The 18,813-nt window shown below is 53.5% G+C and overlaps 1 protein-coding gene across 1 annotated transcript; it reads left to right on the forward strand.

Annotated features, from left to right (window-relative positions):
* Window positions 1-9,132: 9,132 nt before the first annotated feature.
* Window positions 9,133-15,294, forward strand: TLX1 (T cell leukemia homeobox 1). Its single transcript, XM_057379245.1, has 3 exons — window positions 9,133-9,601; window positions 11,273-11,474; window positions 14,928-15,294. Exons 1-3 carry the CDS (start codon window positions 9,133-9,135, stop codon window positions 15,148-15,150), a joined length of 894 nt encoding a protein of 297 aa, XP_057235228.1. The 3' UTR covers window positions 15,151-15,294.
* The last annotated feature ends 3,519 nt before the right edge of the window (window positions 15,295-18,813 follow it).

Genomic DNA, 18,813 nt, shown 5'->3' on the forward strand with positions numbered 1-18,813 from the left:
TTATGAAAGTCTGTGAGTGATTTACRCCCTGTTAGCAGCTAAGTAGTCTGTGTGTTACCTACAGAACAACGGGACCTTCCGGGCTCCCTACAGCTCCCCTTGCTATTTTAACTGGTGCCCGGAATTGCTCTTTCTCCCTTGCAACCAATACCATGATACTGTGCTTGCCTTTCCCTTGGTGGAAAAAAAAAACCCTTAAGAAAAAAAAAAAAACAAAACCCGATCCCCTAAAGCACCCTGTTAAGAACTTCCACATCTCATTGAGCTGTTATTAATAGGGGGATTGTCTGGTGTCACAGCACAGGCATAAAATACATTATCACATAATCTTATTTAGCAAACACTTGTGTCGCTTCGCCCTTGGTAATTGCATTTGGGAGATGCAATATTTATGAAAGGGGAGAAGGAAATGTCTTGACTCATCTCCTCTGAGCAGTAAAAGTCCTGGGAAAAAGGGGAAAAATACGCTGGGAGGATGAAGGGGATGTCAAATCTACTGTTTCCTTTGCAGCAGGTTCAGTGCCCTGCCAAAACTTCAGCTTTGCTGCTGAGCTGCTCCTGGAACTGAGTGAGGCTGGAGAATGGATCCGGGTTTTACACTGGGCTATGTCGGACCCCGGAACTCTCCCAGCGTCTCTCGGCAAATCCTGCTGCGAGATCACTCGCTGCCTTGCGTTACCTCTTAGTCCTGGTTGGACCTTCAGGGCTCTTCAGCGAGGCTGTACTCGGGGCTTGGTTCCGAGGATGCTCCCTGCTCAACGGGAAGATGGATCAGGATTTCTCCTAGGACTGAAATCCCTCCAACCAGCCCCGCATTTCTGAGAGTGGGAGCTGAGGAGAGGAGTTTGCCCGTCATCCCGATTCTGAAAGATCAGGTCTGTGTGGGCATCTTTCCCTTCACCTCTAAGCCTGATCTCCCGCCGCCTCCGATTTTGGAGATATTTGCGGCAGAGAATGAGCTGCTGGAAGTTGTCCCTGTTTCCCAGGGCATTCTTTACGGAAAGGACAAAGCTGTCTTGGAAGATTATATAATGCCTCGGGTAGCTCCATTCCTTTGGAGAGGTGAAGTATTTGTCCCCAGAAATCACAGCTCATTCCCCACYTACAACCGTCCTCATCCCTTCGTACCCCCGGTGTCCGTGGGTGACATTTACCGGCCAGTGAGGCAATATGGGCTCTTCTGGGGTCGTGGAAGCTCCCGCTGCGAAAGTCATGGAGTGAGCAGTAACACAAAACAGGGACTTTTCGTAAACCCCGACCCTGTCGACACTGGCAATTCAAAGCCATTGGTGATGTGCACGGAACTGGGAAACTGGTGTCACCTACTCCCCTTCCCGACTTACGTTTACACACCGTGTTTGATGTTTGTTTTCTGTCGTGCTCTCTTTACGCTGATTTTCGGGATTCCATTTGGGCAGTTAGAAACATCCACAAAGCCTTTGGGATAGAACCGGCTCTGACTTTTCCCCGTGTTCACTTGGAGAATCGGGAGGCTGTAGCAGTGGCTATTACAACGAATTACAGGTGGAGAATACGCTTAATACGGAAGTGAAAACTGGAAATAATTGATTAAATTTACCAGCGTGGAGATTGCGCTTCGCATCAATGGCCGATCATGTTTAAATACAGATAATCCTTTGCGGTGCCCATCCCCGGGGCATCGGTCCCTGGGCGGAACTCACTCGGTGTTTTATCCGCGGGGAGCGGGTTGTGCCACGAGGGGAGACTTAGGGTTTGGAAACCCCGATGATTTCGTATTTATAGATCACGTCCCCGATTTTCTGTCATGGTTATACCCTGTGCTGCAAACGACAAGTGCTGCGGCAAGTCTTGTCAGTTCCCTGACAGAATTTGTATGTGTTCTTGAACTTCAGCAATGAGTTTAGGAGAAAAAAAAGTTAAATGGTGAGCAGGGTAATCATTTGCTAGGAAACTTTCGCCTGCCGACTRTTAACTTCAAAACTTACGTTTCAAAATGTAATAAAATAAATGGTACAAAACTTCACAAATGTTAACTTYGGTTTCATAAAGTACGTAGATGTCAAGAAAAGATACTTGGGTAAAAAAWTACCTGTAAGTCATAATCTGTAGCGCTAGAGGCTGTCGGTACTTTTCATAGGTACAAAAATATTTTCTACTTATTTACAGAGCAGATATTGCAGCCCGTATATAAATCRCTTGTGAAAAGACAAGCGTAAATGAGGAAAAGCGTCTGAACCCKTCGGAGTCCCTTGACTTGGGGGACCGAAGGGACTCGCGGGCAGGGCAAGGACTCGTTCCCGCAGCCGCCCACCTGTACGGCAGCTGCCCGGGGGGGACGGGGCATCCCCCGCCTGCCCGGCCTTCCTGTTCAAAGGCTAATGCAAACAGCAGTAAATTAGATTTAAGTCTACCCATTGGTTCTGCCATGATTTGTATTTGCTTTTTGCGCGCTAATTGACCTCTGGGAGGGAAAAAGAAGGAGGAAATAAACAAACAAACGCGAGGATTTACCGAGGAGGGTTTTGAGGTTTTTAGARCTAAGCCCGTAACAATGTTTGCAATAATTAAGACCATTATTATCGGATCTTCTCATTCATTAGTGAAAGCTACTCTGTTAGCGGAGCCTGYAGGGCGGGCCCCTTCCCGCCTGCCCGGCGTTGGGAGCTGCCTGCGCCTTTGCCCCCGAGGGTGGCTTTTAAGATGGGGGGGGGCCGGGGAGAGGAGAGACACAAATCTGTTGGCAAAACAGGACTTTGTCTGATGCCGAAAAGGCCTAAGGCTCGGGGCGGGCGGGAGACAAAGCGGCCGCCTCTTCCCCGGTGAGAGAACAAACAGGGCAGCTGCCGGCAGCCCGGGCCGGCGGCGATGAGCATCCCCTCTGGGTGCGGGGCAACCGCAGGATMGGACCATCCTCTATGGCCATCCTCTATGTCGCGATAGGCCTGGCTGTCGCAAGGGTTAGCGCTTCTCGAAGCGGGGGATATCCAGGGGGAGGCGGCGGAGGGACGAGGGTGACCAGCCCACGTCTGTTCCCTTGGTGTCGCGGGGAGGGTAATTAAAACTGTGAGTTAATAACGGGGTAGAGCCCGCGGTGTCCCCCACTGCCGTCAATGCCCCCGGGGGTGGCGGCCAGACGCCGTTCATTACAGCGRGGCTGGTGCGGGGCGGGTGGCCAAGGGGACGGGGCTAATGGGATTACACGCATTTCTGCACGGTGGAGAGAGGGGCTGGTGCCGCAGGACCAATAATTTATTGGCAGATGCTCCTCCGGCAACCGGCGACACTGAATATTCATGGTGCGCCGCCGGGCACGGCAGGCCCCATCGGCCACCACCCCATTTCCTCCCCTCCCGCGGGTACCCCCGGCTGGGTAGGGCCCGTAAGGACGAGAGATCCCGGGCCTGTTGCGTGGAGCTGGTCAGTCCCGGGACAGCGAGAGGGGAAGGCAGAGGGAAGGCGCAGGTTCTTTCTCCCTTCGGGACTCCATGGCACCCGCGCTGCTTGCGCCCGCCGGCGCGATGAGTTGTTACTCTGCTCTTCCCTCTGCTGARCCCATTTTCTCCAGGAAGCCAGCGGCTACAGTGGGGTGAAGGGGCTGTTTGCGGACTGCTCTAAATACTTATTTTTGGTAAATAACTGCTGCCCCGGGAGATGTCGTTGACAGAGCGCAAAGCCGGCCCCGCCGCTCCTTCCCCGCCGTATTAACTCGTAGCCCCTCGGTCGTTTGTAACCATAAAGGGGAGAAATATCGTTGCGGGCGAAGTTCGTGCGATGCTGCGGCTCCCGCTGCGCCGGGCGCTTTATACTCATTAAGTGCAGCGGCGCTAAGTCATTACTGTAATAAGGAGTTATGCTGAATGCACGGGGCCACGTTTCCAAAGCCATAAATTACAACTGTCAGTGCGTGTTCGAGGGATCAACAGAGCTGGGAGTAATTATTTACAGCGTGCTTTATAGAGCAATTAAAAATTCCCCAAATGGTGTTAATTGCTTTTAACGCTCAGGAAGCGCKGGCCGCCCTTCCAGCGGACCCTGAGCCGGAGAAAGCGGCCGCCTTCCATGCGGGCTCGGGGCTCGGTGGGAACTGCGGAAAACGAGATTTCCCGTTGGGCAGCCTGCAGCCCCGCAGGAACCCCTCTGGTTGATGCGGAGAGCGTCCTGCTTTGCTGTCGGCGTCTGTCGCGACATCGGGGCCTTAACTTAGAGCGGACGGCAGCGCTGAGGGATAGAGCCCCGACGGCAGCGGAGACCGCGGCCCCCGGTCCAGGGAGAAGCGAAGGACGCCCGACGGGGCCGTCTTGGCCCCGGAGCTCTCCCGCCAGCCTCCTGCGCAGCCCTCCGTGCCCGCACGGCCCCGCCTGGGCACCGGCGCCTTCGCCGAACGGATTTCACAGGGGCCGGGACGGAAGAGAAAGAGCTGCGGGAGGTGATGGACGTGCGGAACGATGGACAATATGCTCCGGGAGGCCCCGGAGCAACGAAGCGAGGGAGGGAAGGAGTCGGGGTGCACCCTTCTGCTGAGGGGGCGTTTGTCACCGCGCACCTGCCCGCGGCATCGCTCACTCTCAGCAATAGAGGATTTTACAGGTTTGGAAAAGCACCGCTCGAAGTACACTTTTCGGACCGAGCCCAGTGGGCTTTGCTGGGATCTTGCCAAGGCYTCAGACACACCACTTTTGTCCCCGGTCCCCTCAGGAGGGCTTGTATTTCGCAGCAGTGTCCCGGCCAGCAGCTGCGAGGCAGAGAGGCAGCTTGCCATGCCAAACTCCCGGGAGCCCCGAGCTGCAGAGGGGCTCAGGGGCCGAGAGGAGCCCTGGCAAAACAGCAAGGCAGAAGAAAAGGGGAATAGAGGGTGGAGGTCAGGCCCTGGCTGGGCTGCTCTTCTCTGCTAGCAGGAGGCAGATGCACACGATCAATGAGAGAACCTGAGAAAGGATCCCTGGGCACTTGGTGGGGAGGGAGAGGAGAGCCTTATGCATCAGGAAGAGCCCTCATCTCAGTTGTRATTTCCTACCATGGATACACTAGGCACTCAACCCTCAGCTGGGGCAGGACTGAAGCACCATTTTGGAAATGAGCTTGTCCCAGCAGCTGTTTGCGGTAGGTGAAGAGGGACAAAAGTTTCAAGGACACTGGGCTTCCTCAGTGAATAAATTTTGCAGCAACTTAGTGCGCGTGTCTGCTCCTGCATTGGACACTTTCATCTACCTCCAAGGAGGTCTGATCCACCTTATTGGTGTTTCCTAAAAAATAAGATTTCTCTGACCAGAGAAAAAACCCTACTACCCTAAGCAGCTCTTTGGGCAAACATCTGGGAATGCCTGCATCCCTGGGCTCTACCTAGAGTGTGATATCTGAATTACTTTTTGCAGGGGCTGACATTTAGAGTCCTAGCAAAGGGGGACAAATCCAGCCCTAGGCAAAYGGAAGCATACGGACTGGGCAGCCAGGCAGAGACAGCTGGGCTGGGGTGCCTCTGGCCCCACCCCAGGGATCCATTTGTAGTGTCATTGGATGCACTTCAAAGTAGGTGCTGATCTTTGTAAACTCTCCTGTTGGGGTGTGAACCTGAAAGCACCAAGACTGGCTCTCATGTGTCTTAGTGTGTGAATTTGCAGTGCTGCCCCTTCAGCCCCAGAATTAGGGAGTTAGAGGAAATAACTCTATATTGATTGCCAGCCCTAATGAGACAAGACATTTCCAGAGTCATGTGCTCTACAGCACTGCTCAAGCCACAGCCCTGCAGAGCCCAAGGGGAAACTGAGGCCAGGAGCAATTTGAACTRGAACATCTGAAGTGGGTGTTGTCCTGGAGCTTAGACATGTGGTACCCAAACTTCCAATGACAAGAGTTGTGTGGCTTTTCCAAGGATGCAAGTGAAGTCTGTGGCTTGTGCAGGGAATAAATCCTGGGGCTATGCACCATCCCAAAACTCATCAATAATTCCCACGGACTTCCAGGAATTCTGAATCCYCATCAGAACTTTTCCCTGCCTGATTTTCTCCTTTGTCCTCACTGTGTGCTGGACAGAAGAAATTCTGATTTACCTGTAATCTGTCTCCTGGCAGCTTTTATTGCCCAAAAGCCCCTACCTTGGGCTCAGCAGCTCAGGGCTGTGACTTTCACTATCCAGACTGGATCACTGGTGGTGACCTTGTGATTTCTCAAGGCCAGTCCCTCTGGGGCCTTCAGCATCTGCTCAGCCTGGGGGATCCCTGGTGCAGGGGAGGCCAAGGCTTTTCCCAGCATCAACTGGAACCTTTGCAGCATCAGGCAGCTGTGTTATTTACTGCAGGGGGAACATCTCCTGGGTCTCAGGACTTGGCAGCAGATCTGGGTCCCTCTGGATGTCAGAGCTCACTGGCAGGGGCTCTGTGGCACTGTGCAGGACTGGTATTGTATGTTTTATTGCTTCCCTGTAGAAACAACCTGACATGCTCAGGATGGGTGAGCAGGCWCTGCCCCACATCACCTGTGTGACAAGCGGCAGGAGAAGAAGCTCAGGCATATCCTGAAGAAGGGTAAAGGCAGCTGCTGTCCTGTGGGACAAGAAGGCCCCCTGCCCGAGGGCAGCCTCCCGGCCCTGGCTGGCCCCAGCCCTCATTCCCTCCCTCCTCTCCCAGCTCCTCCTAACCACAAGGACTTTGGTTGATGGAGCTGGCGCCAGCGAGTTCCCTGAAGAGTTCAGAAGTCAAGAACTGAGGCAGGTACTGGGAGGGGGGAAACCCGACCCCAGTGTGCAGGCAGGGCTGGGCGGTGAGGGGGGCAGGCTGGCCGGGCACCGATCGGGCATGGGGCTGAGGGGCGGCTGTGGGATGCTGCTGCTGCCTGCTGTCTCCACAGACTTTCCGTGTGGGGTTGTGGTGGTGGGTGTGACAGTGATGGGTCTTGGGGTATCACAGCAGGGCTGTGGTTTGGGTGAGGATTGCAGGAACTCACAAGCACTGGTGTGTCTGTGTGTRCATGTCTGGGGGTATCTGAATGCACAGGTACCAGGGGTGTTACTGTCTGTTTTGGGAGTGACTGTGGGCATATGAATACATACAGCTGTGAAGGTGTGAGCGAGAGTGTGTCAGAACTTGTGTGGGTGYAGGGGGGYTKKWAMYKKTTKKKRRKKKKGGGGCACRTTTGAATAAGAGCACAAATGTAGGTGTGTGTGTGCAAGAGAATGTGTGGGACTGTGAGTGTGAGTGCCTGTAAGCTCATGAGAGTGTTTGTGAGCCTGTGTGCAACTTTGCAACTGTGAGGGTGTGCAAGGGTGTGTGTGTGTGAGCATGGGGATGGGATGATGTATCTGGTGATGAGTGAGGAGGTGTATCTGAGTGCACAGGCGCGGCTGTGACAGCGCATTTGTTTTGCATGAGGGATACCCCAAAGCAGGYTGTCCTGTGGGATCCCCACGGTCCCTCGTGGGCACTAAACCACGGGCACGTTGAAGACATAAAGGGCAGCCTTTGCCCCAGCCAGGGAGGAGGGGGCCTGGAGGGCCGGTCCCATCCAGGAGCGGGAGAACAAGGTTTGCAGAACACAAACCACAGGGCAAAACCCTGACACCGCGGCCGGGAGCATTCGACCGCGCTGGGCAGCGCCGGTCGGCAGCAGCGCGGGGCCGGATCCAAGGAAACGGCAGCGCCTCCGCCCCACCGGCGGCTCTGCCCCCGGGCCGACTGCGCGGAGCAGGCACCGACGGRCCATGGCCACAAGTTTTGCAAAAACTGCAATAGCGGCTTTAATTTTAATTTTGTTTTAAAGTTTTAATTATTTTTTTTTTTTAAAACGAAAACAGGGGCAGGCGCAGGAGGGAACGGCGGCGGCAGACGGCGGGGCCGGCCAACAGCAGCGAGTGCCCGTCAGCCCTCGCCCCGCCGCGGTGGCCGCTGCGCCGTGGGGAGCAGCTGGGACCGGACACCGTCCGGGAGGAATGAACACCGCCCCGGTTCCCCGGGGGAGGTATGCTCCAGGAGCCCCTCTCCTCGTCCCACCAGAYCCCTTCCACGGGACCGGGCACTTGTGGGTTGCCCTTCTCAACGTCCCCGTGTCGCTGTTCTGAGGTTTGGTGATGGGACAGCCGCCTCCGCGGATTTTTGAAAGGGGCTGACTTTCGAAATTGAGAGCAGCCTTTCGGARTAAATAGGCACGGCGGAGCTGAAGCCCCACCAGAAAGGGATCCTCCGGTTTCAGCCCTCGCTCAGGATCAGCCCGKGGATATCGCGGCCTAAGCTTGATTCTGCGGCAGGGGGTGCAGCCAAGATCCACCTTCGCACCAGTCCACGGCCACAAACCCCGGGACGAAACGTTCCCGCTCTGCCTGGCGGTATTTGCCACTCTTTCACCCTCCAGTGCCCTGTGCGCACCCAGKGCTCACTTTATAAGGCCGACACAGGCGGTGATTTTTTTTTGCGGTGGGGTGGGGATGCTAGGAGGGGCTGGGGAAGAAGGAACTCCTCTTGTGTGCTCTTCTTTGCTGTCATTCACTGGGCTGCTCTCAGCATCCAGCCAATGGAGAGTGAGGGCCTGCAGCCGTAGGCCCAGTGTAGGGTGATTGATGGGCAAGCGGGGCGGCGGGCGATCGCACTCGCAATCCGCCGCGCTCCGCTCCGCGGGGCTCCCGGCTCCCCACTGCCCGCCGCGGCGAGGGGTCCCCGGGGCACGCCTGTGTGTGTGTGTGTCCGTGCGTGCGTGTGTGTGTCCTGGCTGAGAGGCTTCGGACGAGGAGTGGTTTTGTCTTGGGGTTGTGACGTGGGGGTGCTGGGTCTCATAGGAGCAGAAGCAGTGTGCGTGGCTGCGGGTGTCGCGTCTCCGCTCCTGGGAGCTGTCGGGTGTGTTTGGCGCGGTTGTATCTCGAGTGTCCGTGTCCTGTGTCGCTCTGGGCACGGCTGTCGTGTCCCGGGCTGCGGGGGTGTTTCACTCTTGTGCCTGGGCTGCGCATGGCTGTGCTGGWGTGTCTTCGTGCTGAGCGTCTGGCTGCCGTGTCCCGGCCTTGCGTGGCTCTGCTGGCRTTTCTTGGGGTGCTCGGCCGTCGTGCTATGGGACTGAACGCGTAGCTGGCGTGTCCCGGCTGTGCGCGGCCCCGTTGCCGGTTTCGGGGCGGTGCGGGGCTGTGCTGCCCTGCCCGGGGCGGAGGTCCGGCCCCGGTGCCCGGGCGGCGGCATGGAGCACCTCGGGGCTCACCACCTGCACCAAGGGCAAGCCGAGCCCATCAGCTTCGGCATCGACCAGATCCTCAACACGTCGGAGCCGGGCAGCTGCATGGTGTCGCACCCGCGGCTGCAGGACTCGGCGGACTACGGGCTGGGCTGCATCGTGGGCAGCGCCTATAACACGGTCACGGGTGGCTACGGGGCGAGCGGCGGCGCGGCCGGCGCCTACACCGGGACATCCTGCAGCATGGGCGGCCTGCCCGGCTCCTACAACGTGAACATGGCGGTGAGCATGAACGGCAACACCTTGAGCTCGGCCGGCGGGGTGATCCGCGTCCCGGCCCATCGCCCCGTCACCGGCGGCGTCCACCAGCCCCTCTCCGCCGCCGTGCCCGCAGTGAACGGCATGAACAGTCTCACAGGRCTCACCTTCCCCTGGATGGAGAGCAACAGGCGATACACAAAAGACAGGTTCACAGGTGAGTCGCGCCACCGGGACCCCCTTTTCCTCCCTGCTCCCGCTGCCCCGCTCCCTCCTCCGTCGCCCGGCCTCAGCGCGGCAACCGGTGCCCACTGAGGCACGCAGGATCCAGCCGGGAATGTCTCCGGCCGGGTGGAGAAAACAGCCSGGATGATCCTGGGAAGTCGTTTCGGGAGAAGGCCAGAAGCAAGACGGGGTGGAGAATGGGACGTATTCAGGCTCCCCTTAAAAAGTTGTGTTTCCTTTTGTTGTTTGTTTTGATAATTTGGTTGGTTTGGTTACTTGTATATGTGGTTTGTTTTTTGTTGTTGTTGTTTTAGTTCCTTTTTAATTATTTATTTATTGGTTTGGTGTAAATTTTATTTTTTTTAAATTACTTTTATTTTTGTTCACTATGGGGCTCGGCAAAGGCGGGTAAGCAGGAAAAGGGATGGCAAACTCCGCACACCACCTCCTGCGAGCCCCGGGCAAGGCTGYCCWGTCCCTGCTGCCAGACCCAACACCCGGGGAAACTTTCCTTCAAAACCCAAAGTTATTTGGGAGGCACGGCCCGGCAGGAGGGAAGGCAGACAGGCGGCCCCGGCCCTGGCCTGACCGAGAAGGCCGTCCCGTTGCCTTCCTTAACCGGGCTGGCTTTCCCCGGCTGCGGATTTCGGCTCAGCCTTTTTGCCCACCGAAAGGGACTTTTTGTAAACTCGGGCASAGTGAGGCTCGGGCTAGAGCCTCTTCCCGGCCTTGCCGCCGCTTCCAGGTGYAGCTGGGCTCCTCTTTCGGCGATAACAAAGCAAAAACTCGAACAACGAAAAAAAAGAAATAAAAGAGACACAAACAAACCGAAAAAAAAATCAAAAAACGAATTTGCAACCTGGAAAAATCAGCGCCCGAATCGACCACTCTTTCCGAKGGCAGAAACCGAGGCCCGATTTTTGAAAGTTCTCGTTTAATTTCGACCCTATGGCTCTGGGTTTGGGCACGGCCCCGCGTGGACGAACGGGCTTTTCCCGTGGCAAGCACCTGACTGGATTTCACGCGGTCTCTTCCTGGCTCAGACTCAATGCGGCTTTTCACTAATTATTTCTTCGTGGGGTTGGAAAAAAAATCATATATACAAAACCATATATACAAAACCATATATATATATTTAAAGCAAAAGAAAACAAAGCGCAAACAAAACGAATCTCAGCTCCGTTTTCCAACCCGGGACTTTACTTCCTGTGTACGAGGCACTGGGGCCGGGGCCGATAGGGTTGCCGCCGCTCCCAAACGAATTTATCCCAAGCTCGGTCGGCACGGAGCGCGGAGCCCCGGCCCGGCGCCAGGACCGACTGCCGCTGCTGATCCCCCGCTCCCCGTCAGGCGCTTGGTCGGACAAGCGGCCGCCTTCCCCTCCTCCGTGGCCGAGAGGTGCCCGGCGGGTGACCGCAGCACCCAGGAAATGCGGCCGGGTCTTCCCGGCACCCGGGGCCGCCGCTGCCGCCGAGTTTTTGCAGCCCGAGTTTTTGCGGGGAAGTGGCGGCTTGGAAAACGGGGGTGGGGGTCCCCAGCCCAGCGCCCGGGAGCCGGAGCCCCTCTGCTGATGTATCGCTGCTTGCTTCTTTACCTCTCATCCCCCCTCCTCCCGTGTCCCCCCCAGTGGCCCTCTCACCCTTCACTGTAACACGCCGTATAGGTCACCCCTACCAGAACCGCACGCCCCCCAAGAAGAAGAAGCCGCGCACCTCCTTCACCCGCCTGCAGATTTGCGAGCTGGAGAAGCGCTTCCATCGGCAGAAATACCTGGCCTCGGCCGAGCGCGCTGCCCTGGCCAAGGCCCTCAAGATGACGGACGCCCAGGTGAAGACCTGGTTCCAGAACCGGCGCACCAAATGGAGGTGAGGGACCGGGGGTCTCGGTGGACCGGACTGGGGCAGCCCCGGGGGGGACAGACCTGGCTGCCAGCAGCTCTGCCAGGAGCATTGGTGGCTGCGCAGAGGCGTGCGAGCCGCGTCCGTGCATGTGTGAATGTGAATGTGTGTGCACGCGTGCGTGTGCATGCACAGGGGTGCGTGTGTGTGCATGCACAGGGGTGCGTGTGTGTGCATGCACAGGGGTGCGTGTGTGTGCATGCGGTGCGCGCACACCTTGCGGGCGTGTACCCCAGCTGGTCACGCGTGTGTAACTTCACGGTCAGTGTGAGGGCCACGCGTGGCCGGGTGTGCCCGCACGCAGAGTGTGTGTGAGCGTGGGCGAGGGTGTGAGTGTGAGGGCCCCGCTTGGCCGGGTGTGCCCGCACGCAGAGTGTGTGTGAGCGTGGGCGAGGGTGTGAGTGTGAGTGCAAAGCACAGCCCTGCGAGCGCGGTGCGGGCCATGTGCGCGTATTACATGGCGTGCGCACGCCGGGCCTGCGTGCAAAAAGGTGAATGGGGRTGAATGTATGTGTGCGCACACGCGTGCAGGGGRTGCAGTCAGTGTCACCAGTGGGTGMGGAGGCTCCCGCCCTCTGTCCCCGGCAGCGGCGTGTGCGAGTSCCCGGATCGGGGCTGTCGGAGTGCCGGGCTCTGCACCGCGCGCAGATTTTCGTCCCCGCAGGATTCRCGGCGCCTCCTTGCCCAAACGCTTTCTTTTTGTTCTGCTGCCGGGCGTGCCGGTAAAGCCGGAGAGGAAGGGAAGGCTGGGCTCACACGGAGCCTCCAGGGCTCCATCTCTGTGACCCTGCCCCTCCCAAGCTGCACCTTCCCGGGATGTTCCCTAGGGAGGCACCCCAGCCCKGAGAACATCCCCTGCCTTGGGCCGGGGACAGGCACCCCGCAGCARGGGAAGTAATTGGCAGTGGGGAGCTCCCTCAGCAGAGGAGGGCGGTGCTGCTGGGTGCTGAGCGCTGGGTGCTGGAGGGCAGGAAGGCAGCAGCTTCTTCAAAACGGGGAAAGGGTCTTCACCAGAGTTTTCCCAATAGGACAGTGATTGCCTGAGGATGCTGGGGCTGGGTAAGAAATGGGGAACAAGGAATTTGAAACCAAGGGAGTGTGTGAATCCTCAACCCCAGTGAATTCTTCCCTAGAAAGCCCATGGAAGGGCAATTCCCCAAGTGTTAGGAAGTCTCTAGCTGGAGTGATCTCTGTTGGCCAGGAGCAGAATCCTGGAGGAGGAACAGTCCTGCTGTGGCCTGCAAATCGGGGTCAGCTATGTCTTCTAACCAGGTTTCCTAAGGAAGTGARGCAAATCCATCTGTCAATACTCTTTGCGTCTGTTGGCTAAATTCAGCCTCTTTTGGCAGAGGAGCAGAGGATACAAACCTATTCATGTGTTTTACAAAAAATAGCTGGGTAAAGAGAAACAAAATCCTGCTTCTGCCTAAGGGAAAGGCTGCAGCCAGACCTCAGCTGTAATATTAGACACGGGAGAATCTCTGGCCTGAGCCAGAGGGACACTCTGCTTGTATGCATTTGTGCCTGCTGGGTGTTGCAATGGAGATGTGGGTGCCYCTGGCTGGCAGCACACCCAGCTCGATGCTTCAGGCCCCTGGGCTGGGTGCTGGGCTCTKTGTGGTTCCTGGAGCACTGGGTGCTAGTAGGAGCTAGTGCAGGCTCAGCCTGAATGAGGCAGGAGGAATTATCCAAGATAAGAGAGTTGCTATAAGTAAGCCCCCTGAGTGATTTAACTGCTTAAATGTAGACTGGGGGGAAGAGCCTTGCCCCTGTCTCTTGCCTGGGTGTCTGCTGGAGTAAGTGGTTGTGTGATCCTCYCCTCAGATTTGAGCTCTTGCTTTAGACACAGCTCTCCCCAGGCTGATTTGAACCTGAAAATCYGAACCTGGCGTGAATCCATGGCTAGACCAGCTGCTAGCAGCAGGGAGATGCCTGGGAGCAAGGTGCTCATAGCCATGGTGCTCCCCCAGGGAYTTGGGGCTCCCTTCCTCCTCCTGGAGCATATCGTTGTTGTGCAGGGAGTCATTAAATATTCATTGAGGCAGAATATTTCCCGGCTGCATGGAGATGTTGGCGCTGCTCTGAGCCCCTTCTTCCCGGGATGTCTGACGTGAGATGTTGACACAGTGATTAGAACAGGGACTGAGCCCTGAGCTACCTGCTCCCCCGAGGGAATGCTGGGCACATGTCTGGAGGCTTGGGTGCCCAGAGACCCATTGCTTCCATCCAAGCACCGGCCTGCTTCCCTGCTGGGAGCCAGGGACCCCCTGCCCTGTGCTCTGAGATGCCATCGTGGAGATCAGAGCTGCCAATTCCAATTCCTACAGCCAAAGAGAATGAGACATCTYACATCCCCCTGAGCTGCCAAATTAAAAAGCTGCCATTTCCTGTGTCACTGGTCCACTGAAGCTGCTGAGAGAGCATCAGCTGGGTCTGGGTGTGAGGGAGGGAGGGGGTGCTTTGGGAATCATTCTGGGACCAGCACTACGAGTTGCTCCCAGGTTTTCCCAGCAGCATCCATGGAGGTGCTGGGCGAAGCAGAGGTGACTGCAGGTGGAGATTTCAGACTGACCCACYATCCAAGAAAGCAGGAGTGGATTTTCACTGTGGATTTAAGTGCATTCAGGCCTTTTTTACCTATCCCATTCTCAGCTCCCCAGCAGCCCAGAGCCAGGGCCCTTCCAACACTGGCACGACCTTCTGATCCCCTAACACCCTCTCCTCGGCGGGATCACCTCTGCTGGTGTCACACCAGGCAGACACACGTCCAAACTGTTCTTAAAAACCTYRTCYTTCACCCTTTCCAGATAGTATACTYSGTGCTTTGATATTTCTTACTGCTAAAAAAGGTTTTTCCAGTGTTTAGCTAAAATTTTGCTGCCTGCCGTGGGAATGGTTTTGCCTTCATCCAGCTCTCAGTAGCTGGCCACCACAGCCTGGCAGATGAGATGGCAAACCTGGATGCTGGAAGGGGATATCCAGGATGACATTGCCCATCTCCCAGCTGTGTGGCACTGCCAGTCACGGTCTCACCTCATCCCGCTCCATGCTTCTCACTGGGACTCTTCATGCTTGGCTCTTGGTGTCAGACCCAGAGCAAGGTTTTCAGGAGATCAAAACTTTTGCAATGTTGTTGTGTGACACTTTGGGTGTTTTGTCTCTGCTGGGCTTTTTTTTTCCATGGGCAGAAAATAATCCAGAGTTGTGGGCTGCTCCCAGCCCTCTTTGATCACAGTAATTTTTGCTGACCCAGTCCCCAGTTTATGGGAATTGCTGACCATTTGTGCAGGGGACGTGGGACCACGCCATGGCAAGACACCCTCTTTTCCTACCCCTGCCCTACATCATGAGCACCCAGCACAAATTAATCTCTCTGGAGACACCCTTCCTGTGCTCCCCCTAACAGCTCCTCTCTCCTAGGAGGCAGACAGCGGAGGAGCGGGAGGCCGAGCGGCAGCAAGCAAACCGCATCCTCATGCAGCTACAGCAGGAAGCCTTCCAGAAAACCATCAACCAGCCCATCCAAGCCGACCCCATCTGTGTCCACAACTCCTCTCTCTTTGCCCTCCAGAATCTCCAGCCTTGGTCTGATGACTCCACCAAGATCACCAGTGTCACCACTGTCGCCTCTGCCTGTGAATAAGTCTGGCACCCACTGGTGGCACGCACACCTTCTATCGGCTGGGCTGTCCCCAGGGGAACGTGTGGCATCCTTGGTGGGACATGTAGCAACTCTGTTTCTCCCCAAGGAGGGCTGGAACCCCCTGATCCTCTGGCCACATGCGCATCCAACAAAGTCCAGCTGGGGAAACCCTCCAAAAGGACCGAAAAGAAGGGAAGCCACCCCAAAAACTCTCCCYAGCCATGGAGTGGCTGGAGCAGAAATGCTGTCTCACCTCCCCCCCTCAACCCCTTTGTTCTCTTGAAAGTCTCCAGTGTCAACCCTGAACTTGCTGACGTGCTGCCAGACAAAAGCCCAGCCCTGACAGACACAGCCGCCGGCGCTCATCCAGCTGGGGGAGAGGAAAACTTCCTTAGGATCCTACCGGAGTCAGTGCAAAGTCTGTCCTCACCCTTACATATCCATATATATATATATTCATATATATATATATGTTTTAAACTGATGGCTTGAAAGAAAAGAAGGAGGCTCCCCGGGAAGCACGGCTCTGCTGTGAGCCTTCCCGGGTTGTCCGCACCGGAGACGTTCGGGGATGCAACAAATGGAGGAAACAGCAGCAATTTCTGCTTGTGCCAGATGGGAACCCTTCAGATCTCACCTCGCCGTCTCTCCTCCCCTTTTTCATTAATTTTTTCTTGCGAGGGGGGAACAAGAGAAGGATCTGACAGACTCCTGAGGACGGTAAATATGATATCTCAATTGTGTGAAGAGCCCAAACAGTCCCTGGCTGCCACGGACTCTGTGCCCATCAGCGTGTATTTTAATAACGAGAAGACCTGGGTGGCAGTTTGTGGGGGTAATGCAGTTTCCTTCCATGGAATATTTCCATATAATTTGCAAAATGTTGTCCAATGTTTTATTTTATCAGTTTCCYGTTAGAAGGCAGTTCCTGACAGCAAAAAATCGATTTCACTCTCAGCCGTTTAACTTAGTTGTTCTTTTAATTGTATCAAGAGAATGAGACACAATTAAACAAAGCACTTCTARCAAATGCCAGGAATATATAKATATATATATATATATACACAGTATATATTTTTCAGTTACTTATAATCCAAAATAGCACTGCCAGTTTAAGCAGTTATTACAAACAAGCAGCCAGAAAAACCTATTTTCAGTGAGAATTTAAAAGGCATTCATTTGTTTGCTTTTGTTTGTTTTTGTTTGTTTGGTTTTTTTTTAAGTTATGCACTTACAAGGTGTTTTATGTGTATTCATTTTATAAAGTGCTTGTGTAATTTATGTGCAAACGAAAAAGGAAATAAAAAATCTCCAGGGTACTGAATAAATCATTTAAAGCCTTGCTGTTCCCTGTCTATTAGTTCCCTGAGAGGAGACAGCATATYTCAACTACTGCTGAAGCCTGTGCTGTTTAAAAAAATAAAATAAAATAGAGTTAGCATTTCCATTTGCCTTTGCTTAGATCCACTTGGCTTTGGAAACTCCAGATGCAATATGCTGTGTTTTAATCCCTGGTCTATAAACATTTTCAGGTTTCAATCCAGCAGTGCATGCAGCTTTAATTGAAGCCTTTCTGGGGGGCTTGCTGGGGGTGCCTGGGACTGTGCAGGGGCTTAGCCTAAACTCATGTGGAATAATTTCTTGAGTAAAACCTTGGAGTGAGGTCTCACCTGGGCTGAGGAAGGTCTACAGRTATTTGTGTCTGAAATCGAACATGYGAGAGTACATTTTAGRGACAATCTCGCAGGGGATTATTCTGGGGACATTGTTTTCCATTCACACTCAGCATTCTGCAGGACATCATCCCCAGCTCGGCAAACCTTTGTCAGAGGAAAACCAAACCAGTGGGGAAACTCTCATCAGCCTTCTTGGGGGAGAGTCCCAGCCCCACGGTTGGCTCCAGCCTGGTGTTTCCTTCCAGCACCGGGGATTTCTGAGTAAAGGATGTTGGAGGATACGACTGAAAAGTGCAGGCAGCCATGAGCARTGGCAGGGACTCCCCGAGGTGGCCCTGGGGTCCAGGCTGCCTGTAGGACATCTGTAAAAAATACCCTGAGCCTTTGATAGCTGGTGTTTGATGTGCTCCAGGAGGTGGGGTCCTCTGGGTGCAGCGTTGTTGGGCACTTTGTTCAGGCAGTGTATGAACAGCCTGCTTTATCCAAAATCTGCTRTTGTAGGACTGGGCTGAGAATTTATGCTGCTGCAGGATTTTGCCATTCTGCCGTCCAATGTGTACGAAAACACGGAGGAACATCTGCAGCAATGGAGAGACAAGAAGCCAAAAAAGAAAAAAAAAAAAAAAAAAAAAAAAAAAAAAAGAAAAAAAAAAAAAAAAAAAAAAAAATATATTAAAAAAAAAAAGAAAAAAAAAAAAAAAAAAAAAAAAAAGATAAAACACAGGGAAATATGAAACTTGGAGAACATGGATTTTTGGAGATATCTTTTAAAGAGATTGATTACTGCCAGAAAAATACTAAAATAAAATACGCTGTATTTTTTTCCAACATAAATTTCAGGGAAGTCTTTTGTTTGAATTCTGTTTCATACTACAGACAGATTTTCAGATGCTGGTTAAGTTAATTATTTAACACACACCCAACTTTGTCTACAAAGATAAACTCTTTCAGGAGGCATCGCTGTGTACGAATCTCTAATGGCTTACAGTTAGTTGCAGTGTATTTTTTTGTTTTCAGGGATTCTGCATAGGAAAAAWCACCAACCACAAAATAATAGTAATAATAATAAAAAGGATGGTAGGACTCACTGTTGATATTAAAAYTGTTTTCTATTTTATTATTATGACACATCAATATTGTAAAATGTAATTCTAAGACAGCCATTTTATAAAATCCACGTTATTCTGTTCATAATCCAAAATGTTCCCCAGCAAAGTTGAACATATGATAATGCACATTCGAGATAATATGTTTAGATAGAATATTTAGCTATACCTTTCTCTCAAAACTGGTGACTTCCTCCTTTACTTATCAATCTTTCCTGTTAAAACAACAGCAGCAACAACAACAACAAAATAAAAACCCAAAAGAAAAAAAAAAATCTTGATATGAAATGAGAATATATGTTACATCGAAACCAGAAAAACAGTTGTCTGGTCTTTCCGTTCCTGGAAAAATTTCTTCTGGAGGAGTTTTCTCTTAAAATATTTCTCTTGGACTCATTTTTAAAATTGGTTTAGTGGCAGAAGGTGTTTTTGATATCTGCATATGTTCTTCCAGTTATTAATATGATGATTTGTACCTAGACAATAAAAGTTGTCTGAAATATGATGGAATTAAATCAATAAGTAATGACATGAAACAATGACACATAATGTTATGTTTTGTAGACTGACATCACCTCAGCCGTATCCTGGGGCCATCCATATCACATTGAAGGCTGATTTAATTTTTTGTATTATACTTATTTGGGAGCAGGAATAAAATTGCATTAAGATGCCTTGAAAGTCATTTCCCTCTTCCCTCGCTCTCAAAATAAAGCAAATCCCAAACATGAAACRGGAGTCAGGGAGAAATGTTTTTCTGCTGTTTGCCTGTATCTAGGAAATGCAGAGCATGGCAGAGTGGCTTTGGTCTGGAGGGGCAAAGCCTGTGTGATGCCTGCAGCTGAAGGTACAGGGACATCACAGGGGGTGTGCTCATCTCT

The sequence above is a fragment of the Malurus melanocephalus genome, unplaced genomic scaffold, assembly GCF_030028575.1.
Source record: "Malurus melanocephalus ecotype Western Australia unplaced genomic scaffold, MMel_1.1 scaffold_12, whole genome shotgun sequence".
In the NCBI taxonomy this organism is placed as follows: Eukaryota; Metazoa; Chordata; class Aves; order Passeriformes; family Maluridae; genus Malurus; species Malurus melanocephalus.